Source organism: Xyrauchen texanus, chromosome 16 (assembly GCF_025860055.1).
Source record: "Xyrauchen texanus isolate HMW12.3.18 chromosome 16, RBS_HiC_50CHRs, whole genome shotgun sequence".
Taxonomy (NCBI): domain Eukaryota; kingdom Metazoa; phylum Chordata; class Actinopteri; order Cypriniformes; family Catostomidae; genus Xyrauchen; species Xyrauchen texanus.
Window position 1 is genome coordinate 38,433,941 of NC_068291.1, and position 25,927 is coordinate 38,459,867.

At 36.0% G+C, this 25,927-nt stretch overlaps 3 protein-coding genes across 8 annotated transcripts; 1 reads left to right on the top strand and 2 right to left on the bottom strand.

The window, feature by feature from the left end:
* Positions 1–2,274: 2,274 nt before the first annotated feature.
* On the bottom strand, positions 2,275–3,329 carry il17a/f2 (interleukin 17a/f2). The gene is made up of 3 exons (XM_052146128.1): positions 3,297–3,329; positions 2,853–3,019; positions 2,275–2,500 (listed from the first exon to the last, which is right to left on the bottom strand). Exons 1-3 carry the CDS (start codon positions 3,327–3,329, stop codon positions 2,275–2,277), a joined length of 426 nt encoding a protein of 141 aa, XP_052002088.1.
* Positions 3,330–9,597: 6,268 nt separating this feature from the next.
* il17a/f1 (interleukin 17a/f1) lies at positions 9,598–10,580 on the top strand. Its single transcript, XM_052146089.1, has 3 exons — positions 9,598–9,684; positions 9,774–9,964; positions 10,299–10,580. Exons 1-3 carry the CDS (start codon positions 9,652–9,654, stop codon positions 10,540–10,542), a joined length of 468 nt encoding a protein of 155 aa, XP_052002049.1. The 5' UTR covers positions 9,598–9,651; the 3' UTR covers positions 10,543–10,580.
* Positions 10,581–12,683: 2,103 nt separating this feature from the next.
* LOC127656551 (stathmin-4-like) lies at positions 12,684–25,623 on the bottom strand. 6 transcript variants are annotated; one of them, XM_052144934.1, is made up of 8 exons: positions 25,419–25,623; positions 18,499–20,729; positions 16,811–16,859; positions 16,514–16,609; positions 15,804–16,009; positions 15,401–15,592; positions 14,519–14,536; positions 12,684–13,759 (listed from the first exon to the last, which is right to left on the bottom strand). In XM_052144934.1, the coding sequence occupies exons 3-8, from the start codon at positions 16,821–16,823 to the stop codon at positions 13,751–13,753; spliced, it is 534 nt and encodes a 177-aa protein (XP_052000894.1). In that variant the 5' UTR covers positions 16,824–16,859; positions 18,499–20,729; positions 25,419–25,623; the 3' UTR covers positions 12,684–13,750. The 6 variants fall into 6 exon arrangements, with proteins under 6 accessions (XP_052000894.1, XP_052000892.1, XP_052000890.1 ...); XM_052144932.1 differs by lacking the exon at positions 12,684–13,759 and having other exon boundaries at positions 13,798–14,536; positions 18,499–18,663; positions 20,258–20,729; XM_052144930.1 differs by lacking the exon at positions 12,684–13,759 and having other exon boundaries at positions 13,798–14,536; positions 18,499–18,701; positions 20,258–20,729.
* Positions 25,624–25,927: the final 304 nt, after the last annotated feature.

Here is a 25,927-nt window from a genome sequence, read left to right on the forward strand (position 1 = left end):
AAAAGTTTTATGCACTTGTGAAAAATATTGCATAGTGAGGATGTCTTCAAAAATAATGACATAAGTAGTTTTAATTTATCGCTTACTGTCATAAAAAGTCCAGTAAACATAAAAAAAGCTAAATCAATATTTGGTGTGACCACATTTGGCTTTAAACAGCACCAATACTCCTAGGTATGCCTGGACACAGTTGTTCTTGGTTGTGGGCAGATAGGATGTTCCAAGATTCTTGGAGAATTCATCACAGTTCATCTATCTATTTAGGCTGACTTATTTGTTTCTGTCTCTTTATGTAATCTCAGACAGACAGATGTTCAGTGGGGGGTTTTGTGGGGGCGATACCATCTGATACTATCAGGGCTCCCTGTTATTCTATTCTAATCTTTTCTATTTGCAAAAGTAATGTTTTGGAGTCTAACATTTATATTTCCTATTGACTCACTAAAGATGAAGATATGAATAACCATCTTAAGACAAATGCTTTAGTGAAACATCTTTTGTGCCTAAGACTTTTGCAAAATACTGTATTTTTTATTCTTATGTGTAAGAAATATTAGTGTTTGTGCACATCCCTGAAATTCTTGATTCTCAAATTCTTTAGATGGTTTCAGAATCTGTCTTTTTACATTTATTTTTGGATTACAGCAGTTGCTAATGCCAAAGTCTCTTTTAAGACATGTTTGTTCACTCGGTGGCCATCTTTGGAACGTTACCCGGACAGCTATTGTCTATGAATAAAAGTGGCATAAAAGTACAGCTCTTGTCTACTTGAATGGGAAAAGACCAAATCTCCAAAACATTTGGTGAAGATTACTATCAAAGACCATATTTCAAATCAGCAATTAAATTTGACTACAACCGTATCATAAATTGTGCCTCTTTAGCTCAGATCACCTTTAAAAAATGATATTTTTCTGGCCGGTCCAGCTAATGCAAATGTGCGTTCTCAATCTAACTGACAGGTGATGTCCATATCTAAAAGGTGATTGGCTCTTTTACACTATAAGGCTGGACTTCCTTTTGTACATCCGCCATATTGGACGTCCCAGTTTCTCCCAATCATTTTAATACCAGTGCTTCATCTCGGGCTAGTTAGTCTGTGCTAAAACCAAATTACCAAATTACCCTGGTTTGTTGTAGCAACAATAAATTTAGTTTTTGTAGTCGTTATTGTTACCATGGTGAACCAGCAGTGCTGTGCAAGCGACCACGCCCACATCCCTATTAGCAGATGGTAAAAGATGCCACTGTTGCTAATAGTAACTTTACTAAAACACTTTCTTGACATAAACACAGCACTGCCAGGATTAAGAAAAAGACCCATTTTATTTACTGCAACACTTAAATTGTATTCTATAATCGAGAATGCAAACACCAATCTCTCTCTCTATGTGCAGGGATTTGTGTGTTTAGCTCACTCATTTACATTTATGCATTTGGCAGACGCTTTTATCCAAAGCGACTTACAGTGCACTTATTACAGGGACAATCCCCCCGGAGCAACCTGGATTAAGTGTCTTGCTCAAGGACACAATGGTGGTGAATGTGTGGATCGAACCAGCGACCTTCTAATTACCAGTTATGTGCTTTAGTCCATTACGCCACCACCACTCCATTGGCGGTTTAGTTCCCTCTCTTCGTTTATCTCAAGCAAACATTGGCTCAATGTCTCCTGACTTTTGTAGCTCAATAATTTGTGTTTAGCTCAAAATATTATAGAGTTGTCCCAAAGATTCCAACATATAGGCTATAGCTAAGCTTATCAGGAAATAGAGCATTTCTCCATATGCAGCATCCGACAAGCTACAGAACATGATGAAAGTACAGCAGAGACCAGCTTGGTAGTTATTGGCATTTCTTTAATTACATTTTTATTTTATTTTTTCCAAAACCAAAGACCATCCAATACAGTTGGGGAAAAATAAATGAATAAAGTATGACCTTCTTTAATAGATGTTTGGTCAAGGAGAATGCACAAATAAGCATCAGTGATAAAGATCAGTGTTATGATAAAATTACAATTGTTAATTGGTCAAATATTTCTAAGAACTATATGAAAAATGTATATATTTTATCATGGTAAAAGACTATAATATTTATGAATACAGACAAATATAAGCATCTGCTAATAAATACATATAAGTATAGCTTGTAGTATATTATTTATCATAATAATTTAAAATTGTAAAATTGCAGTACACAAATACTCTTTGTTAAAATACATTTGCTTAAAAACATTCTCAGTTAATTCAGACACTGAAACATAGAGTCAAATTAAGAGGTCTTGGCCCATACACATGTACAACCCACTATCACTCTCTCAAACACCGCCCTGAAGCACTTTCCGTCTTGCGTATCCTGTTTCAGCACCAGTATGTCCTGATATATGGGCAAAGAGTTCAATCTCGAGTCCACACCGGTGTAGGGATAGTTGCAATACTCTGATTGACACTGGGCTTCAAAGATTACTTGTGGAATTCTGTGGAAGGAAATCTTTGGTCTGAAAGCAGAGAAAATATATTTGGCTGAGGCAAAACCCAAAGACTTGACCAAGATTCACTTTGATTGATGATTCACATTGACGTCACAAGGCCTGCTGTACCTTAAAACCACTTTCACTTCATTTTAAATGTAGCAATGGCAGCTAGGCTAATGCTAACCTCTAAAATCATGACAATAAATCTGCTTTCTTTACTGTGTGGATGCGATGTAAGCAAATAATATGCATCAACAAGTGTTATCACTCAAGACTGAATCAAATGTTTATCTCTTAGTAGCTTAAAAACCAATCAATTGCCTCAATCTTCTGTCTGGTTAATGGTTTTGTATTAGTTTGTGATTTTAAAACTTACATCCAGGTCCATGAAGATAGCGAGCGGTTGTGTATGTTGCCATTCCCAACCGTGTTTGCTGCCTGAGAGGAATCGTAGAAACTGGAAATCGTCAAATCAGTGTTGCATATTCGTTTCTGTCCTTGTTTGGCATACGTAATGCTCATCAGCACACAGCCCAGCAAAACCTGAGAGAAAGAACATTTATCATCAGTTATGATATTGTTTGATCTCTTAAGATATGATTTATGATTACTCGTCAACGAGGACCTAGCAAGAACTAGGATCTAGCAATTATGAGACCATTTTTCATTTTTTAGCTTCTTTTCATCGCAACGTGCTAAATTTCATCTTAACTGTAGTTTTAAGATGAATCTTTAGTAAATACAATTTTCCAAAGTTATTCAATATAAAGCTAACAGTCACGTTATTTCGAAATCTAAATTATCTTTTTGTTCTGCTCACCATGTATTTAGTGTTGAAGAAGTTCAGAAACATCTTTAATGTTCACTTGTGCTCTTCCACTGTGAAAATGATTCTCTTTCACCTTATCTATTTATACAATGCCTTTTTGTGATTGCATAGATAATACGGCCTAACTCTGACCTGGATTCAATCATCAGATCAATTGATAGGTTAGGGGGTGCTTTGCGTAGGCCTAGATTTTGCCACTTACTTTCCTGTAAGCAGACCTACGAACATAAGATTTGTCTACGTTGGCAAGGTTGCGGATCCATTTTACAGAATTTCGATTGGAAAAATATGTCGAATCAGGATTTTGGGGTAAGTTATCAAGATTTTGGAGGGTTTTTTCTGTTAAGAATCATGAAATTCTGTTGGGTGTGTCTGGTTTGTTAAGGTTTTACAGTTGGGGACTAATTTGCAGAAATTTTGATTGAAAGTTAATTTACCTCAGCGTTCTGGAAAAATGTATTGTGAAGGTTATTAACATGCAAGATCCTTTCTGATCTTTTAAGAACAATGATGAATTCTTTTGAATGAAGAATGCAGGTTTTATCTTTAAGGGTTCTTACTCTTCAAGGTTATGGTATAATGTCTGGTATACTTTTAATGAAAAGCAACTGGACTTGGTTTTCCTTTTGATTACAAATTTATCCATCACCTTACAATTATAAGCCATTTTCTTTCAGCAAATTCAAAATGACATTGACTCGCTGTCAAGTAAACTTCTACCAAACTTAGAGAAAACAGACCTATTAACCAAAAATCTACCAGACATTGGAATTTGTGAGTGAACATGCATTAGATGCTTTCTATCTTATTAACATAGGACACCCATGCTAATGCTGGCTTCAGCATATTTGGTCCTTGGACCACTAATGATGCATTCCAGAGATTTGTAGATGTACATTTCTGAAATCCAAAACTTATGTATAGGTATTTCACCAATTGAAGCCACATGTATTACTTATTCTTAATAATAGTTGATTTTTTGTCTCAGAAAATCAAGACTTTGACATTATTGTTTTTATGTGATTAAATACATGTACATTTCTAGTTTCAACATTACTTGCATGTCAGACTTTGTTTTATTGGACAAGAAAAACTAGCTTCATACCATGTGGCCCACATTTGGTTTACCATCATTGAAATTAGGTAACATTTTACTATTTAAGTATGTATCCTCATTGAGAGCCTCATACATTAAAAAACATTAAGTCAATACCGTTACTTATTTTAATTTGATAAAGTTTTTAGGAGCAATTGAGTTCAGGTCAGTTTCATTGGGCCGACATGAATTAGGTCAAAACAACGTACACTGCCTGGCCCAAAAAGAAGTCACCGTTTGGATTGAAATAAGTAGATCATTATCATTGCAGTGATTAACATGTTTCAGCTGGGAACAATTATTTTAACCCCAACTGAAGCAGTGTGTAGCTTCTCATTTCTTAAACAACCATGACGTAAGACGTATCCCATGGTCATGGAAAAGATGTTACTGTGTTTCAGAAGGGGCAAATTACTGACCTTCATCAAGCAAAGAAAACAACGAAGAAGATTGCTGAAATCAATGGAATTGGATTAAGAACTGTCCAACTCATTATTAGGATAGTGGTGAACCGTCAGCTTTGTGGAAGAAATGTGGTTGTAAAACAATCTTGAATGATCGTAATCGGAGATCACTAAAACTCTTGGTGAAGTCACATCATAAAGGCTATGTTTAATAGTGAAAGTAGGAGCATTTCCACATCGACAATGCAACCAGAATTTATAGGATTGGGACTAAAAAGCTGTGTGGCCACAAGAAAGACACTTGTTAGTGAGGCTAATCGGATAAAAACAACATAAATTTGCTAGGGAGCGTAAAGATTGGACAGTGAAGCAATGGAAAAAGGTTATGTGGTCTGATGACTCCAGATTTACCCTATACCAAAGCAATGGCCGTGTCAGCGTAAGAAGGGAAGCACATGAAGTGATGCACCCATCATACCTAGTGCCCACTGTACAAGCCTCTGGAGGCAGTGTTATGATCTGGGGTTGCTTCAATTGGTCAGGTCTAGGCTCAGCAACATTATGCGGCAACAAAATAAAGTCAGCTGATCACCTGAATGTACTGAATGACCAGGTTATCCCATCAATTGATTTTTTCTTCCCTGACAGCACGTGCATATTCCAGAATGACAATGCTAAGATTACTCAGGTTCAAATTGTGAAACAGTGGTTCAGGGATCACGAGGAATAATTTTCACACATGAATTGGCCACCACAGAGTCCTGACCGTAACCCCATTGAAAGTCTTTGGGATGTGCTGGAGAAGACTCTTCGTCTCTCCCGTCATCAATACAAGTTCTTGGCCAAATAAAGTTGTTGAAACAATGCCACGTCGAATGCACAAAATCAAAGCCAAAGGCGCTCAACGAAATGTTAGTGTATGCAACTTTTTTTGGCCAGGCAGTGTACATTAGGTTCGTCAAACTCAATTTACTAAGGTCTTCTTCAATTTTATTTTACGTTTGTCCAACTTAATTTATTTTAGTAATCATTAGTATATGCCAGGCGAGCAAATGTAATAACAGAGAAACTGTTACACTGTTTAATTGCAACTGCTTAAAGAGCAGTTCATCCTCAACCTAAACACAAGCCCCATTCTCCACCACAATAGTAACCCTCGAAACTCCTGCATTACAGACTCTCTTTGAGTTAAAGATTCTAAGTGCTATATTGTAGTAAAGCACGTAACTTTTTGATTCAGATCAGTACTTGTTTGACTGCTAAATCACCAGAGCAATGTTGAAGAATGAATGCATGAAGAAATTAGCCTGTTTGAGTGCCTAGACATACAGTTATAGGGAAAGAAAATCACATTATGCTGCCTAAAAAAATATTTTAAATCATATGAATAGGCAAAAAAAGCGGTTTGTTCATTTGGAAATGCATAAAGAATATCAAAAACGAAAGTATATTATCTATGATCATCAACCATAATCTAGCCATTTGCTATCTCAAGAGGCTTTCGGTAAATTTCATAGTTCCTAGTGCATCAAGGCAAAACGTTGCTTTATTCTTATTCTTATCCCAGCATCAAAGTGAGAAGTGCTCTTGATAGATTGCTTTCACTGATATAGTTTCTCTGTGTGGTCACATCACCAACATCATATGCTTTAGTGAAAATCGGCCTATTTTTACCACCCACATAACCGTTCACATTTCGCTGTGATGAGCTCCTTTTTTTTTGCTTTTTTGCAATATTCTGATTCTATTTTCCTTTTATTATCTATAATGTTTTTTGTTTTTTTTGGAGGTGGCAATATACAATACAAAGAACCTCTAAGGGGCAGGTTGCAACCTTGCATTCAGTAGGGTTCCCACGGTCATGGAAAACCTGGAAATTTCAGGTCATTTAGAAATAGGATTTTCAGGCACAGAAATGTCATGGAATTGAGTTAAATCTTAAAAGTAATGGGAATTTCTAAATAGAAAATTATGCTTTGCATTAAAATATCCCATTGGCTAGAAATTGCTCATATACTGAATGTGATCTCCATAAAATTATTTTTAAAAGTCCTTATCCAGTAATCCTTATCCAAATAAATAAATAAATGGTTTGTTAAAAGAGGAGAGAGAAGGGGCCCACCCACAAATATTTTGTCTGGACTCTATGAATTTTAGCGACGGCCCAGCCCATAATAGGTATAATTTTTTTGAAATATCTAAGTAAGCATCCAATCAAAAGCAAATGACAAATCATAGAGTAATAGTATTAACTTTGCAAATTAGGCAAATGGTTGATATTGGTGTGTGACTTCCGTTAATGGACAGCTGTATCATGGCTGCCTTGAGGCTTAACCCAGAGTTGTGTCACTATATTATGCACTTCTTTGATGTGGTAAGTCATTATGCGGGAATCCTCTCTCTTTACGTTTTTTTTTTTTTTTTCGTACTTTCAAAATGACTGATGATATAAACCATTTACACCGCCTTGCAGTCAGCAATCGGAAGCCACTCAGCAGTTCTCTGACCTCATTTCCCCATTTTGCCTTTGATACAAGGAAATAATGAAAAGATGCATTTTTGATAGTATCCATTGGTGTGATTTCACCACAATAAATGTATTAATTGTTGAATTCCTGTTACTCAGAGGCTGAAAAAACCTAAACAAAGACTATAAAGAACAGATATGATCATGTGATTTGTTTTATAATTTTTTTCTTAAAGATCTATGAAACCTGAAAGCAGATTAAAGAATGTTTAGGGCACTCACTAAAATCTAAGTGCTTTATTTGTGTAGTAATGGCCAAGGTAAATCTTTCACTTTTTGCTTGCTGTTTGTAATGGTTTGAAATGTAATATTCAGCTAGTGGAGCAAGTTATTTACCTCAAACGTTTAAAAGATAATTTAACAATAATGGGAAAAAAAAATGTAACATTAATAAGATGCTGATTTAATCTGAATTAAGTTGTGGAACCGTGAAAATGAAGATCAGTTGTGTGTAATATTAATTGCTTTTATTTTTTCAAAGATTCTTCAAATTTGTGGTCATGTGTGGATCACTATGAAGGCCTGCTTGTTCTTGGATGTCAGTTAACTGAAATCTTTTTCGTGAGTAAGAAAGTAGAAGTTGTTACAATTCCTAGACCTTTTGAAACTCCCAAATGTAGGTCAGTTGCATGCGTCACATTTACAAAAGGTGCTGCCCTTTGGTTTTATGACCATGATAGTACAATAGTATATCCACTCACTTAGCACTTTATTAGGAACATTATGATCCTAATATATTGCCCAACGTGGTCTTCTGATGTTGTAGCCCATCCGCCTCATGATTCTGCTATTCTGCTCACTACAATTGTACAGAGGGGTTATTTAAGTTACAGTATCTTTTCTGTCAGCTCAAACCACTCTGGCCGTTCTCTGTTGACCTCTCTCATCAAGAAGGCATTTCCATTCACAGAACAATGGCACCAACAGTCATGCAATGGTAGAAACCACTTAGATAAAAAAAATCCCCATTCTGATGGTTGATATGAACATTAACTGAAGCTCCTGACCCGTATCTGAATTATTTTATGCATTAAACTGCTGCATGTCCACACTAATCCTTTTAAGTTTAAAAACTCAATTTTCATTCTTGTTATACATTACCGTTTTCGAGAGGTTATGGAGAGCTTATGGAGAGCTTTTTTGAAATTCTCAGTTAATGAGAGTACACATAGACAAATGTAAATGTATTGGTGTGGATGTGCCCTTATATTAATGGTGGCAACCAAGCCTATCTAAGGACCAGGATATCATATAGAGACTGGTGGGCTCTTTTGACTTGAACGACCAAGTAACCACCCAGAACACCCTAGCAACCCCTGGAACACATTAGCAACTGCATAGCAATGCCCTGGCAGCAACATCGCCCTAGCATAATTTTGGCAACTTTTGCACAGACAAACACCACTAATATTTTCTTCATAAAATGTACAAATCAAGTTTTTGTTGTATTGTTGTTTGTTATAATTTTGTTGTGTATATGGTTCAGTGTTTCCCCTTCAATCCTTAGAATTTTCAGAATGGGACAGGACAGGGTAAGACCACTAAATGTCACCACATTTGACGTAATTGTAAACCAGCACTGCAAAATGTGAGCTGTCATGGAGCGGAAATATGCTGACATGACATGCAGACTGTCAATTGAGGTCAATAACATTAACAGAATGCAATGCGGGAGCTGAAGAATAGTGTAAAGAAACATATTCAGCAGGAGTTTAAATCTGCATACTTATTCATACCGTATGATTTTAGTACATGCCAGAAACATGTCAATGAAAGTAGGTTACAATAGTATATTATGGTTGCCAAGGACACTAAAGTTAGGGTTAGGTTAAGGTGCACTAAGGACACAAATTAAATGTTATACAGTGCCAGATGTCTGTGATTGTTTTTATAGCTTTGTTACTACTTCTTTAAGGTTAGAGTTAGGGGTTGGGGTTTAACGTCTATAGCATTACCCAACTTTATTGAACATTGTCTAAATGTATCAATGCATTGTTTAAAAAAACATTCATCAGTCATTAGAGTTGTCAAAACCCATGTGAATAGATTTACATTAATGATGGAATTGAAATAGTACTGTTATATGTAATTATAGTGACACAATACACTCAAACTGGTATTTTTGCTGACATATTGATATGACAATGCATAAAATGTACCATCAAAGGAGGGAATTAATCACAGGAAGTGCTCCTACACAACGTCAATTGCACGAACAGGCCTCTCTATATAAACTGAACCTGCCATTGCAAAGTAGAGCAGCATATAACATCTGACAGAGAACACAGTTGAAAGACTTTAAGTAAAATAAGTGCAAGAATGTCATCGCTGTTTAACATCCAGTTCCTGACGGTGAGTATTTCTGAAATTTAGAAGATGGCCTGCTAGCTATTATGTAGGACATTTGTATCTAAAATGACAATACAACTGCTGATTCACAGGTGGTTTGTATGATGGGGTTCCTTTTGATATCACTTGGGGTTGAGGGGGCACCTTCAAAGAAAGTAATTCACAAGACGCCAGAAGAATCGGATCCATCATCATACAGACTGATCGTGGATTCACAGTTTAAACCCTCGTCCAATCCAATCCGTCCAATCAACAATGACTCCATCTCTCCATGGACATACACGTAAGACCTTCTGTTTCTGTAGTCTTCTAGTAGCTTAAAATGATGCTAGCAACGCCAAAGTCAGGAATTCGATTCCCTGGAAATGCATAGACTGGTAAAATGTATAGCTTGAATTCTCTGCAAGTTGCTTTGGATAATGTGTTTCAAGTTGATTTATCACTTTGTCGGGGAAGACTCGATTGATGACTGTATGAAATGTTCAAGTTATGTCTCACACAACATAATAAACTGTATACAGCTTACATTGTTGATACATTGTTGTATCAGTATCGCAAAGGCTACTAATTAAAAACAATAATAATCTAAAATCACCCATGACTTACTCTGTTTTCAGGTTTACTCAAGATAAGGACCTGTACCCCTCTAAAATTGCAGAAGCAAAATGTTTGCTGACTGGATGTTTGAATATAGGAAATGAAGAAGATAATAGCTATGAATCAAAACCCATTTACAGGCAAATTTTGGTCTTAAGGAGAGTTCGTGGAGTCAAGCACAACTATTCCTTCAAAATGGAGTACAAAACCATTGCAGTGGGATGTACATGTGTTCATCCATACACTGAAGAAGTTAGAACTTGATGGAGTTTTATACTGTTCCTCTGTTATATTAGATGTTTTCTACTCACCATTAGTTTGATAATTTCACTATTTAATGACTGTTTAATTTATTCATGTCATCATATATGTGTTTGCAAATATATTTATTTTCTGAATTATTTGATTGAAAATGTTCATATTATTTCATCATTGAACAAGTTTAAACAGTAGATGGAATTTTTCAATTTGTGCCTTTGTTACTGTAGATGTTATAACATTACAAGACGTGTTATTTATTCATGTGAAATTTATTTATTTTCTGAATTAGCTGTTTGATATTTTTTTTTTTTTTTTTTTTTATTTTAACAGTAGAACCTGATTCATGTTCATGGTATCATATACATTTTTGCAAATGTATTTATTTTTTACAATTTTATAATTATGTCTAATTAGAATTTTTGCATGAATTATTTGAATATTTATTGATCAAAACTTGTTTTTATGGGTATGAATTATGCATTAAAATTAATAAAAATAAATTGTTTCGATGGTAAAATGTTGTATTTAAAACTACTATGTAAAAATGGCAAAGCCTGGAATTGTTACCTTAAAGGAATATTCCGGGTTCAATACAAGATAAGCTCAATCGACTTATAATGGAGATGAATGGAGCCAATCCGTAAATTTTAAAATACTCACCGTTTTAAAAGTATAGGCACAAGACATAAACAATGTGCATGTTAACATGATTTTATCACTTCCTTACATTTGCTGTGTAAAGTTAAAGCCAGTCATGAAAAATTAAAAAATTAAATTACTGTAAAAACTTTACAGATCAAATAATACACAGGTTTTAACAAAATAATTAATGTAAGTGCTTTTATAAAATTAAAAGCTTCACATTTCTGCCTTTAAACCATCCAAAATTAACCCCCATTCACTTCCATTGTACTGTAAGTATCTCACTGCAACCCAGATTTCTTTGAATTTTTTTGTAATTAATTTTATTTAGAATGCCCAAATCCAAATGCGCTCTAAGACCTCGTGATGGCGCAGTGACTTGCCTCCGCGTCTGAGACTGTCAATTGAATTCGCTTGTTGAGCGTGTTACCGTGGAGGCCAAGCGTGTGTGGAGGCTTCATGCTATTCTCCGTGGCATTCACGCACGACCACATGCCCCACCGAGACTGAGAACCACATTATAACGACCATGAGGAGATTACCCCAATGTGACTCTACCCACCCTAGAAACCGGGTAATTTGGTTGCTATGGAAGCCTGACTGGAATCACTCAGCACGCCCTGGATTCGAACTTGCGACTCCAGGTGTGGTAGTCAGTGTCTTTACTTGCTGAGCTACCCAGGCCCCAGGGATGGATTATGACTTGCAAAGGCCCTAGGGCCAATTATCTCCAAGGGCCCCCTCCACCCAAAATTTGTTGGTGGGGTTGGTTCGTTTTTCATGCCCAAAACTAGATCGCACAGCCTTAAAGCCCAGCGCACCCCTGGGTAATCAAGGGCCCCCTGGTAGTCTAGAGCCCCTGGGCATTGGCACCATTGGCCTGGTCGGTAATCCGTCCCTGCCAGGCCGTCCAAGATTTTGGTGTTTTTAAAGAAAAGGAGGGATGAGTCAAAATACATTTTTGTGTAATCAAAATTATTCCACAAATGCTGTTGATTGATCTTAATTTATATTGAACCTGGAATATTGCTTTAAGGAGCTATTTCTACCTAATCTAACCTTTAAAATGATTTTTGTTGGTGTAACCTAATGCATTCCGGTTGATTCAGTGATCTTAAATAATATCTTTGACTTGCATCAAACCTGTTAGTTTAGATGTTACCAAATGAAGCACATTTTTAACCCTTGTGCGTCAATTTAAAAAAGTTACTCAGAGGTCCTTAGAGGACAATAATGTCCGTGTCAAAAAACTGCGATAATAATATTATAAATTCATATTTTTTCTACTTTCAATGAGTTATTAACCAACATCAGTCCTGATCATAATGACCAAATATTCATTCATTTTAAGGATTTTAACTCTTTAAATACCAGTTTGTTTATATAATGCCACTGTTGTTTTTACACACACACACACACACATACACACGCACACATTTCTCAATACACACATACAAATCACACTCTGACATCCATAGCACCACACCCTCACAACTTGGCTGCATCATTTATTGAATTGGCCTGCAGCATTCTATAATACAGCAAACAGAAAATAGGGAAAAAGCATGTATTTGCTCCATAGGCTAAACATGAGAAAAATGGCACCATCTGGTGGAAAATATTAAACATTTAAATTTTGAAACCAGGGCTCTGGAATGAAAGCATAATATCATATAATTCATGATTTTATGCTTTAATGGCATTTGGATCAAATATTGCATTTTTCATTGGTTTCAATGGGGACATTTTGTCCTTAAGGTCCTGATTGTAACTATGTTGTGTACACAGTGTATTATAGATGTATTATAGGAACTGTTCCTTGAGGTTGAAAAAGACACACATTTGGCAAAATGTATGCCGTTGGCATTAAAACAGCCAAAATGATCGAAAAAAAATTAAATGAAAAAGACAAAAATGTCCCAAAGGTTGCACAAGGGTTAAGTCAACATTTTTTTTCAGTGTGTTATCTTTGAAGCACTTTTATAAAATATAAATCCATATATCAAATGTTTCACACTATAATGGCCCTGAAAAAGTCACAAGGACAAAAACATACCAGCAGTCCTTTAATTTTCACTGCCTCTAAAAAATATTTTACAATTTCTATACAGCATTGAATATATATATACAAATCAGACACCAGCTGATTATGAGGCATGTGAACATATGTACAGCGGCAAAAGCAGTTTACCAAAAATAGAGGTTCAACAGATTGACTGCATCCACATGATCAAAGTACATGAAACCTTTCAAGCGTCACCCATCTACTCACGAACACACAAAGTTACCACTCACATTCTCTCATTTTTGGCACTGTTGGCATACGAGCTCAGCAACACATCTCCGTGTTTTCTCAGATTAAGGTAGTAAAGATTCCATCACAATCTTTGTTGTCTGGCCAGTTCTGTTCATCTGAAAACATGGCCATCGTACCTTACAACGATATAACAATATCATAATCTGCTTTCAGAGTCCTGATCTCTTATGTTCCAAGCTAATAAGCTTAGCATGATAGTCAGTCCTTTGGTGAATGGTCTCCTATATGATCAGCATGTGTTGTGAGAAGACCTCAAGGCACCTGGAACATAAGTTCAGAAATACAACGATTAGGAACGGCAAAAACCACAGTCACACTAAAAATGGCTTTTCACATGTTTTATCAACTGCATCACATCATGTAAACACGAAAAACATAGATTGTGGCCACATTAATACATTATAGTATTTATAGTAGTTTAGCTGGATTACTGCATACATTAATACTAAGTATAAATACAAAGTTAAACTATAGTACTACAAACACATCACCTCTGAATACAGCAAAAACTGTACAAACTTTTAATTTATAGCCGTACAACACAAAAACATATCTTAGTTTATCTAGTTTCCATTTCTACCTAGATTTTTATCTTTATTTTATCTTTGCCCCATCAGTACATGCAAAGCTACTGTATACTAAAGACTTAAGGTATGTGCGATGATGATGACTCATACATAATATGACTCACTATGGTCTAAACTACAGTATGTGGTTCTAGAAAGTTTTTCTTATTCTTTTTTTTCCTAGCAGTTTGGCGGCAATCATGATGCCCAATTCAACATCTACATGATACACAAAGCATTTTGTCCAGCAGCAAACACAAGTGTACTTGTTCTTTGGTTGCACATATCGTAACATAGGTCTTGTAACCATTAACATATCCAATGCAGCCATTCTTATCCTAACTAGGACTGGCTAGGCACTATTTATAATATACATAATCTGGACAGGAAAAGCTCCTGATTCTCTTTCATTCTACTGCCAGTCCATTTCCAACTGTTCCTTGTTTTTCCTCACCTCCTCAGCATGTTTGTCCTGGAAAAACAAAAGACAGAGAAGAAAAATGTTTAAATAATAGCTCTTTTAATAAAGCAATGACAGAATTACTGATTTGTTGAATTAATGAAATTTGAGTTTTGTGGGTTTTAGTCCATGTCAGTTAGCTTTAAAGCTAACTACAGTATATGCTAATGTACTTGTTAAAGGAATATTATGGGTTTAATACAAGTTAAGTTTGATTGATAGCATTTGTGGCATAATGTTGATTACCACAAAAATTATTTAGACTTGTCCCTCCTTTTTTTAAAAAAAAAAAAAGAAAACAAATGGTGTAAAAATCTGTGGTCTTTGTTGCGGTGACAATGTCACGTTGTAAACACCAAAACCCTAAAATGACTGTTAAAATTATGATTTAAACAGCTCAGATATTACACAAGATTTAACAGAAGAATTAATGTAAGCACTTTTATAAAATTAAATGCTTCGTACTTTCCGCCTTTAAACCCTCCAAAAATTGGCCCCATTCACTTCCATTGTAAGTGTCTCACTGTAACTTCGATTTTTTGCTTTTTTATTTATAAAAGGAGGGAGAAGTTATTTTTGTGGTAAACAACATTATGCCACAAATGCTGTTGATTGAGCTTAACATGTATTGAACCTGGAATATACCTTCAATGTTGATAAAATGTACTTATTTTCAGTCTTCCAGGAAAATGTATGAAAATATTGAGGACTCATATTGCAAATTTGCACATAAACTTGTGGCATTAGTTGGGCTAATATTGTATCTTAGTCCAAAACAGACAGATTGCAATTACGTTTGGCGCCACTAGTGATGCGTAAGATCCACATTGCATCTTTAAATATAGAACTGGTTCAGAATGTCAAAAATGAATGTACCTTCTCCTGGAGACGCTCTAACATGGCGGTGATGTGGGCCTCCCTGTTCTCTTTGTTCATCTCCATTCTTTGATCCAGCTTTTCTTTGGCCATCTTGATGAAGTTGTTGTGCTCCTCTATGGCTTTCTTGACCACCTCCCGTTCATGTTCTCTCTTCTCAGCCAAGTGCTTCAGAAGCTCAGATTCTTGACACTGATGGGTTTGAAAGGGCAGAAAAACAATATGAGACTCCACAGTATGTCACCTCAAAACATATATACTGCACTTCTGATTGAAACACAATTTTCCATCATAAGTTGTCACACGTCTATTTAAAATTTCAGGTACAGGATGCTAAATATTCAGGAACAGTTTTACTTTGTAATAGACATACAAGTGAAAACTACATTTCCTTTCTGAATACCTTTCTTCTCTCATCAGCTGCATCTAGTTTTTTCTGGATCTCTTCCAACGAGGGGTCCCTGCGTGGTGGGAAGGTGGGATGAAACTCTCTCTGACCGTCAAAGGATGGTGGTCTGAGGATGACCTCAAAGGCCTGACCAGATGATCGCTTGTTTATCTCAATGACCTCCATGTCTTTAATAATGCCCAGGTTGAGATCCACTACATCTAAAACAGAGGACCAACAAAGAAAAGATGAATCTCACAAAAAACATATTCAGGTCACATACATATAGGCTAGTGTACAAAATGTACAGTATATATTGCATAAACAAAACTATTATTGCAATAAAAAAAACTATTATTATTATTGCATTACAGTAGTAAGAAATGGAATGGAAATTTTTTTGCAATGCAAAAAAAATACAAAATAAAGGTCTTGTGGTCCTAAAAATGCATTCATTATGTGCAACTTCTTATTTATTTATTTTGATTTCGTCTTGTAATTTAACCTGAACAATATTCTAGACAGGTTTCATAAGATTCACCGAATAATTAACAAAAGATGAATTTATGCAACTGACTTAAATGAAGTAACATTCATAAATAAAAACATTAAAACTCCTAAAGTTTGCATTCCCTAAAAATGCATTGACAAGCTTTAATCTGTGACATATGTGTGACTTAAAGAAATATATTTTTAGATGAAACCTATAAAGGGGCTGAAGGTACCTTGTGTTTTCTTTGTGGTCTTTTCCCGCGGTTCTGGCAAAATGCAGGAGCAGAACAGAGACACTAGGGGGAGCTCCTTCATCTTCTCTCTGTACGCTGCAGGAGAGAGAGATAGAGAGAGAGAGAGAGAGAGAGAGAGAGAGAGAGAGAGAGAGAGAGAGAGAGAGAGACAAGTTATTTTGAGCAACGCCACTGATGACATGCTGTGATATCACACATAATTCCTTATGCCTGATCAAATACTAACAAGAGCACATGCGATCAGGCAGGTGGACTTACACATTTTCTCACACATACCTGCAAGAGTCATCTTTCCTTCAAGTTCACCAAGGCAACTCAGCTGATCCTAGAGGAGACAGGAAAGATGATGTAATCAGAAACCACAGTCTATCGATTCTTCAGGATATGTCTTTGTCCTTACATTAAAGTCCCACTTAGTTTAGACAACTACTGCATTTTATCATTAGCAAATGCACAGGAACAATTATATAGGCAAAACACAAATCCCACTTAAATTTAAGACAGAAAGCTGCTAAATCTAACACAACATAATACACAACAATATGCTTGCTGTAACATTTAAACCTTAAAAAAAATCTATTCAAAACCACCAAACAAAGCAAGCAACACATAAAGATAAAAGTAATTTACATGAGGCAATATTTTGCAAAGATTATCTCAGAGTTGTTCAAGGTTTCTGAATGTCTTTCAGCCTACGCGCCTTTTCTATCTGTCTCTTTTTCTATGCCTCTGTCCTCCCTGTGCCCCCTCATTTCCCACGCTCACGATTGCTGCACATGCTAAAACCTTTGAAACCATTTTCAGTGCATGCATGGGCTTAAACTATATATTAAATTAAAAACTTTTAGTCGTCAGTACAAAGATGCCCTTCTTTCCATTTAATATGTACTATCATAGACCTATATACATACCATATGTATATATACCAGCTATCCACAATTAAATGGCTCACAAACTGAACACTCAAATATGGATTATTACACCCATTTTGTCATAGAATTGCAGGCATGATAAACTAATTTAGCTCCCGTTTTATGAATGCCAGCAACACAGCTTATTTAATAAATAACACATGCTTTTGTTTAGAGTTCAGCAAAAATCTTGCATTGCTATTCTCAATAATTTTTTTATCAGTCTTAGAAAAGTAAAATAAATAGATTTATAACATTTTACATTACAATCTTTACACATTTCTTTGTTATTTATAATGCGCGTCAAAGCATTTTCTTAACCACCCACTGCTTTCTAATTGAAAAAATATCTTGTTTTAAAATCAGAGGCACGCAGCTCTATGCAGGGGCTGTGGCCTTCTGCACCACCAACACATAATCACACCTCGCAGAACCACCTACAACAATAATCAGAGCACACTCAATGCAGGACCTCCAAGAGCGCCACCTACATTGAAATGAATGCTTTTCTCTACATGCCACTTTATAAATGCACTTTTTCCACTTTGCCCCTATATTCCACATAGCACTAGCCAATGCAATGCACTTTGCATTAGAACAATGTTATAATAAAGCACAACACTGCATGATTGCTCTCATAATTGATAATAATAGAGTCCTGATGTGGAATTAAGATACTTAAAAGATGCCAAAATCAACAATGCAAACAAATTTGTATATGCATATAATACAATTTATGTAAACATATTAAGTTCTATAATCCTAGCTGCCCAAAGTATAACATTTTTGTTCAGAAACGTGCAAAGATTGCATTGCAATTCTGAAATGCAAAATAATGTAGGGCATGCCACAAAATATACAGTATATACAGTATATATATATATATAGTTGCAAATTAGAAATAAACATAATCTGCCTAGTAGTATGAAAATAACTTCTTTAAAGATAAACATAACATCAGTCTAGTCACCTTCTGACAAAGCATTCTCTCTTTGTCCTGCAAATGCATTAAATAGTAAATTATGCTATTAGATGATATTCACCTTAACTCACCGGTTAAGTGCGTGATTCTGTCTGTCTTGTCCTCACACTCAGTCTGACAGTCTGCTGCTGTTTGGATGCTCAACCTGGCAGCATCAGCACCACCTCTGCTAGATAAAGCATGACATCACCTTCCAGCTCTGTGATTGGCCGAGAGGGATGCAAGCTTCTGATGGGCTGGAATGGTTGGGAGTGCAGATAGGGGGTGGTTAACTCTTTGTTGAGAAACAGAAATGGAGGGAGCATAGATTTATGCCGTTATAAACAGAAGAATCATACTAATTTTTAAATAATAAAGAAATGATTAAATATAAATTAATACATTTAAAAAGGAAACAGAATGTACAATAATAATATTTTTTGATATCTGAGAACTAACTGTTAGCAAGTGGAAACAGCAAATCTTGACCAAAAGCAAATATAAAGACTTGAAAACCTGTTTTGCTTTGCAGATGCGTTTCTTTTTTTAATTTGACTCAGTTTAGAATTTAATTATGTGCAGAATCCTGTGTTAAACCAGTTCTGTTTGGTTTCAAAGCTGTTTGAAATGTCATGTCTAAAAATGGAGGAGGACAGTGATGTATGTGTCATCCACACACTCACTCATGGCTGCAGTCCTGTGGATTACTATGATACAGTATCCTTGCCAACATGCTTATCTGGAGGCAGACAGACCGGGCCTGTTTGAGGTCCATCTGTGGCACTGGTGCAGTGCCAACTCAATAAATGGGGTTTTCACATTTTAAGACAGTTTGTAGAAAATTAAAGGGATAGTTCACTTTTTTTTTTTTTTTTTTTTTTTTTTACCATTTATTCAATTAGATGTTGCTTCCTAACCTGAATGACTTTCTTTCTTCAGTGAAACACAAAAAGTGGATTTTTTCTTTTGCATAATGAAAGTGAATGGGGGATGAGGCTGTCAAGCTCCAAAATTACAAAAAGGACCATAAAAGTATCCTAAAAGCGGTACATATGACACATGCCCTTCATTCCAAGATTTCTGCAGCCATACAATTGCTTTGTGTGAAGAACAGACCCAAATGTAAGTCATTATTAACTGATAATCTTCACCTTTGCAGCTTTCAAATCAAATATGGTGTCATTACTTTACACTTCCAAAAACAGGCCAAAACATTCTTCAAATATTTACCTTTTGTGTCACATGGAAGAAATAAAGTCATACGGTTTGGAGTTCGAGGGTGAGTAAAAGATGACTGAATTATTATTATTTTTTAGGTTAATTAAATGGACAAAAATGCATGTCACTTTTCTAATTTTACAAATAAATGGTTTCTGACAGCATTACACAACATTTTGAGGGTACAAAAATGTTGTAACAGGATTTGAAGTGTTACTTTCAGAAATACAACATCAAAGCTTGCGTGAAGTTTTAAGAGTTTAGCATCAGGCTTCTAAGGTGGTTATATGAACCTGTTTGCTGTGCCATATTGAAAGCACAACAAGGTTGAATTCTCTCAGGTAAAGTAGAGGTGGAAATGCTCCCAGTGGTCTGATATGGATGTTGAAAATGGCAGAAGAGAACACACTGTACCTGCTTTATTTCCCAGTGGCATAACAACCATCTAAAAACCCTGACGTCACCCCACACAAAACACAATTAACTGTCATACTTCTCCAACCAAGTTATAATGCCTTAATTTCAAAGTAAATAGAGCAAAAGCAGTGTTTGCCTGCAAAAAACATCTATTTGAGCTCTAGTAATACAATGTAAGCAGATAAGTTGTGCAATACCGCATAAAGGATCTCCCACCCATACAAACTGGCCGGGTGTTGAAGCTCGGTGGGCTTCTTTTATGCCTCGCATTGGTGGATGTGATCACTGGAGGGGGCCGCAGGGGGAGGGGAGACTGAAGCTCTCATGTGCTATTCAAATCACACTCTGGCAATGATGTCATCCAGCTGCCTGCTAGGTGGAGACTCGAGCGCATGCATACAGGGTTTCACATGGCAACAGAGTGAAAAATGCAGCAAACGAGATTACTTTAATCAATAACAAAGACAAGAACAAAAGGAAATTGTTTGCAAAAGGTGTCCTAAATGAACTGTAACCAGAATGTAAAAACAAAAAGAGATGGGTGAATAGGGGGGGGGGGGGCAGTGGAAGAAAACAATGTGCCTGCAAGGAAAGCCTGATCATCACTGGTAACTCTGCTATGATGTAATTTCCAGCCAATCAGAAGAGATTCTCTAGTCAGAATGATGCAGTTTCCAGTAGGCCTGACCTGAGAAGCATCAGAGAGGATGAGACAAGCATTAGTGAGGATGATGATGAAGCTAATTATATATACCAAGCATGAACTGTCAAAAATCCATATCTCTATATTTTTGGCATAACATAAATAACTACATTTATGCATTTTCTGAATAAAATGTAAGTTGTGCTTGCCTGTTGCTAGGGTGTTATGGGTGTTTGCAAAGGCATTGCTATGTGGTTTCTAATTTGTTTTCAGTATTTTTTAATACATTGCTATACTGTTGATAGGGTGTTCTGGGTGGTTGCTTACGAGCCCATGTCAGAGCCTACACTAAAATGTTCGATGATATTCTGGTCCCTATGGTTTTGCAGCACTTGCACACATTGGATAAGCTGGTAAGAACACCGGTAAAGGTGTTTACAGGCAGAATGAATTCAGGGTAAAGGGCATAATTCAATGTGTGCTGATTGGTTTATGCTTAAACAGTTTATGAAGCATAATCAGTGTAATTAGAATGTTAACATCCTCAATGATATGTTTTTGCCCATTTAGTGCCCACCAGGTGAAAATAACAAAAAAATTATAGCAAATCTCCCCACAACAATGCCCCCCCCCGGGGGGGGGGGCCCGCCCCCTGACACGAGTAACACTGTAGTCTATGACTTGTGATTCTTGAGACAGAATGATCGATGTGCTTTGCTTAAGAGGAATATTATAGTGTTCAAAATGAATTATAGCTGAACATATTGAGATAACTTCATTCTGACAAGCTCCTCCTGAATAATACAGTGCAATACAGTTAATAATTAATTGTCCTTCTGGACTATACAAATGCAAAGTAACAATCTCTACTTATGTTTAGGTTAGTAACCTTGAGATGCATATTAATATAATCTTTTAATGGTGAGACGCTTTACTGTACATATCAAAATGACAGATACATAAGTTGTCACAAGGGCTTAACTTATGTAACTATAAGGATATGGGTCAAAAGTCCAAATAGACAAATGAAAAAGTTTACTTCTCTAGCAGTGTTTTTTTTTTTTTGTTTCCATCATAATTTTGGGTCATTTTTGTGAATCCGTCATACTAAAACTCCATATCATAAAAAAATGTAATTGCCACGGTCATGTTGCCAATGTACACTTTGCACGTTTTCTGGGTTTGGAACATGAAAGAAAACAATGGGTACATTTCTATCGAAGTACATCTGAGACCAAATTAAATATTACTTTTGTATTCCCATTTGCTCCAGCAGCCAAATAAAAAATCCACTATTCCATGAGATTAAAATAAAAAGAAGTGAAAGATGGATTACGGCAGTCAGAAGAGAGAAAGATGCTAAATTACTTTCACTCCCTTGGAAGCTGAAGTTGAAGCCATATCACTAGTTTTTTTTATTAAAGAGTAATATAACACAAAGGAATAATGTTATACATTTAAAAAATTGACTAAATGAAAATATAAGTTTGCTAGATTTACACAAATCTAAATTGATCTAAATTAAGGATGAAATACAATAGCACAGTCTGAATAAGACCCATTTATTTTTGAGGCACTGGAATGCTACATTGATTTTGCAATTATGATCGTGCTTTTTTGCATATGTTTATGTCCAAATGTTGTCTGGTTTAACCAGTTTGTCAGGTTTACCCCATTTGCCAATTTGTATTTATGTAATTTGGCTTCAAGGTGTGAAGGACTCTTTGAATTGTGAGAGTGGGTCATTTCTGCAGACTCTAAACTCAGGGCATGACATCACTCTAATGGGTCACATGCTATATGAGTCATAGCTTTTAACTCTGGTTGTCAGTATCTATCTGGTCTGGACTTACTGTAAAAACACACAACATGTTTGGGCATTTTGTTCACTTGCAGTTGATTGTGCTCAATAAACACAGAACAAAAGATGACATCACATGCAAATACAAATGTGGAGTAGATCATTTTTACTGCACACTTATTAATACATAATGAATAGCATACTATTTGAAAAACAAATTGGATGTGAAACAGTATGTAGAACATAATGTTAAATGTTACCCTTTAGGCTTTGATGGGCCCCTCCAAAAAATATGAATAACTACTGTCTTGACCAACACATCATTTGAAAGCTTCGAAGCTCTATTTTCCAGCACATTCAGGCATTAAGACCAAAACGGAACAAGTGCTTTGAAATTTGCAGACAAATCATAAGTGTTCCATTTTGATAATTTATATAAAAAAGATATTGCACTGTATATAGCGATGTGTCATCAAAGAGCCATGTGTCATATATTGTTGGAAAGCTCTCCAAGAGTTGAACACAACCAGCCTATTTGTATTAATCACTGTAAAAAATATAGCGAGTAATCAGTAAATGTCTTTTACAATTATGCAGGTGTTGCTTATATGTCGCATGTTCACTTATACATTTACAAAAACGAAACAGAACATACAATATCACATACCATTACTTACAGGAAGTGATTATCTTTCAAACAAGCCCACACACAAGGCAATCGAATACATAGATCATTAGATAATCCACACGAAGCACAAAGTTACATATAGCCACCAGGAGATGGCGCCAAGTAAATGACAAACTCAGTTAAGTAGACTCATTGAAAAATCACATCTCTATGATACGCATACCTTTAGTAATTGTTGTGTTTGCAAATGTAATTAGGTCTTATGTACAACTATTATGTTTTATTTGTTTGGAGATGTTTTGGACACTGATAAATTATTTTTGTAATGCTATTACTAAAGATTGCTTTGTTGTATCAACACATTTTTGCTCAGATACAGTTGACATGATTGGGGGAAAAAAATTAAGAAAAAAGTAGTTTTTCGGAGCCACCTTATTTACACCCAGAGATATATAATGTCAAATAAGAAAAATAAATTAATATTTAAGCAGTTTTTTGGCTGAGAGTCTCAGAATGTTTCATTAATTATAAAATGTGAAACGTTTTCTTTACGATGTTACCAAACACTTGACAAAAATAGCAAGTAGGGTCAAGTTATAAGCCTTTAATTTTGGTTATGCCACTGAAACAGGAAATCTTTAAAAACACATTCAGAGTCATCATTTAAGAAACATAAGTGAGTATTGAGCCTGACTACCACCCCTGGAGTTGCAAGTTCGAAACCAGGGTGTGCTGAGTGACTCCAGCCAAGTCTCCTAAGCAACAAAATTGGCCTGGTTGCTAGGGAGGGTAGAGTCATATGGGGTAACCTCCTTGTGGTCATGATTAGGGGTTCTCGCTCTCAATGGGGCATGTGGTAAGTTGTGTGTGGTTCATGGAGAGTCTCCATGGTGTCATGCACAACAAGCCACGTGATAAGATGAGAGGATTGGCGGTCTCAGAAGCAGAGGCAACTGAGACTTGTCCTCCACCACATGGATTGAGGTGAATAACCATGCCACCAGGAGGACCTACAACGTAGTGGGAACTGGGGATTCCAAATGGGGGAAAAGGGGATTAACAAATTTTTTTCAAAATAAATAAATACATTTTGCATTTTTAATCCCATTTTGTTTTAAATTGTCTTACATTTTGGGAGTCAGAGTCAAATCAAATCATCCATTTCCAGTGTGACGAATGAATCGAAGTTGTGATTTCTTGACTCCTTATTTAACCCAGACTGCCATTAACATAAAAACACAAAACATACACAGCATAAAACAAAAATGGAATAAAAATCCCAAATAATCTTTTTTACATTCAAGATGATAACGACATGCCATTTACTGAAGTAAAAGTACATGGCAAGGTCATGTGACAACATAGAATACTAGTGTTTGAAATGTTTTCTCGTTGCAGTGTGCATTTTCACATATTATTTTATTTAAATAGAAGAGAGTAATCATTGCAGACTGCATAGTATGCAGTAAGTACCTGTATTCCTTTCTCACACTGAAAGTAAGAGGTCAAGTTGAGTGCATTGTAAGATAGTGTTCCATACAGAGCTCCACTGCTAATTTTGGTAAAAGTTGTAGGTCATTAAATGTTTCCATGCATACAGAGCACAGTAAACATACTGCAAAAATAGTACGATTAGTATAGCATTTCAGACATCTCAGTGTTTCAATATGTAATACCAACAGAGATTCTGTCCTTCTTCACCACTCTAACCACTATTTGGCAGTGCAAATGCCTGTACAGGTGCTTTAGACAAACAGTTGATACTTTACTCATGATAATTTTACCAACAAATATTTTTTGTGTAATTTGACGACTATGTACAATGATGTCCTAATCCAAGAATGAAAAATTACGCAATGCTTCATTGACCTTACACATAAATAAATCTAACAACCGTAGACTGGTACAAACCAGTTATAATTGACTTTTACATCTCGCCAGACATGCAATTCTAGCAGGCGTTCTGACACTTCCCGCTTTGATTCATTCAACTCATCCTGACTCTCGTTGTTTTTGTGTGGTGGCAGCAGGCAGGGGTGTTAAGATGGAGCGCTGGTAAATTCAGCCACATCATGACTCACTGTGAAAATCCAAAGGCAACTGCCACTTGTTAGGTTTGCCACACGACCTACATGCCTTGATGAGTCACCCAGACAGACAGAGAAAGTATGTGTGCATTTGTTCACGACTACACTGTGAGAAACTTCTAGGCAAGAATTCGAGCATGCAGAATTTGGATGCTGTCTATGATGCTCTTAAAGGAACAGTTCACCCAAAATGTTTTATTCTCTCATCATTTACTCACCAGCATTCCATCCCATATATGTAGGATTTTCTTTCATTAATGACCAGGTTATCCTATCTTCTGCTGAACATAAACAAAGATTTGTAGAAGAATATCTCAGCACTGTATCTCCACAAAATGCAAGTCAACAGGGTCTGAAAAGTTGAAGCTCAATAAAGCACATTAAGGCAGCATAAAAGTAATCCATACAACTCCAGTGGTTAAATCCACATCTTCAAAAGCAATATGATAGGTGTGGGTGAGAAACGGATCAGTACTTGTTTTACCACAAATTCTCCTCCCTGCCCACTGGCGATATTACATGAAGAATGTGAATCGTCAAAAACAATAGAAGTCTTAGGAGGGCTGTTTGAAAGTGGAGATTTATAGTAAAACAATTACTTAAATATTGATCAGTTTCTCACCAACATCTATCATATTGCTTCTGAAGTCACGTATTTAACCTCTGGAGTCATATTGTGATGGGAGAAAGTTGCTTCTGGTTGTTTCTTGAAGGTTAATCCAAATCC

Coding starts and splice junctions, on each gene's coding strand:
- il17a/f2 (XM_052146128.1), bottom strand. CDS start 3,329: ATGTTTCTGAACTTCTTCAACACTAAATACATG. Junction 3,020..3,296: donor TCTTCAACACTAAATACATG/GTGAGCAGAACA, acceptor TCTTTCTCTCAG/GTTTTGCTGGGCTGTGTGCT. Junction 2,501..2,852: donor CTATCTTCATGGACCTGGAT/GTAAGTTTTAAA, acceptor CTCTGCTTTCAG/ACCAAAGATTTCCTTCCACA.
- il17a/f1 (XM_052146089.1), top strand. CDS start 9,652: ATGTCATCGCTGTTTAACATCCAGTTCCTGACG. Junction 9,685..9,773: donor TTAACATCCAGTTCCTGACG/GTGAGTATTTCT, acceptor GCTGATTCACAG/GTGGTTTGTATGATGGGGTT. Junction 9,965..10,298: donor ATCTCTCCATGGACATACAC/GTAAGACCTTCT, acceptor CTCTGTTTTCAG/GTTTACTCAAGATAAGGACC.
- LOC127656551 (XM_052144932.1), bottom strand. Junction 16,010..16,513: donor GACCACAAAGAAAACACAAG/GTACCTTCAGCC, acceptor CCTCTGTTTTAG/ATGTAGTGGATCTCAACCTG. Junction 15,593..15,803: donor CAGCTGATGAGAGAAGAAAG/GTATTCAGAAAG, acceptor CAAACCCATCAG/TGTCAAGAATCTGAGCTTCT.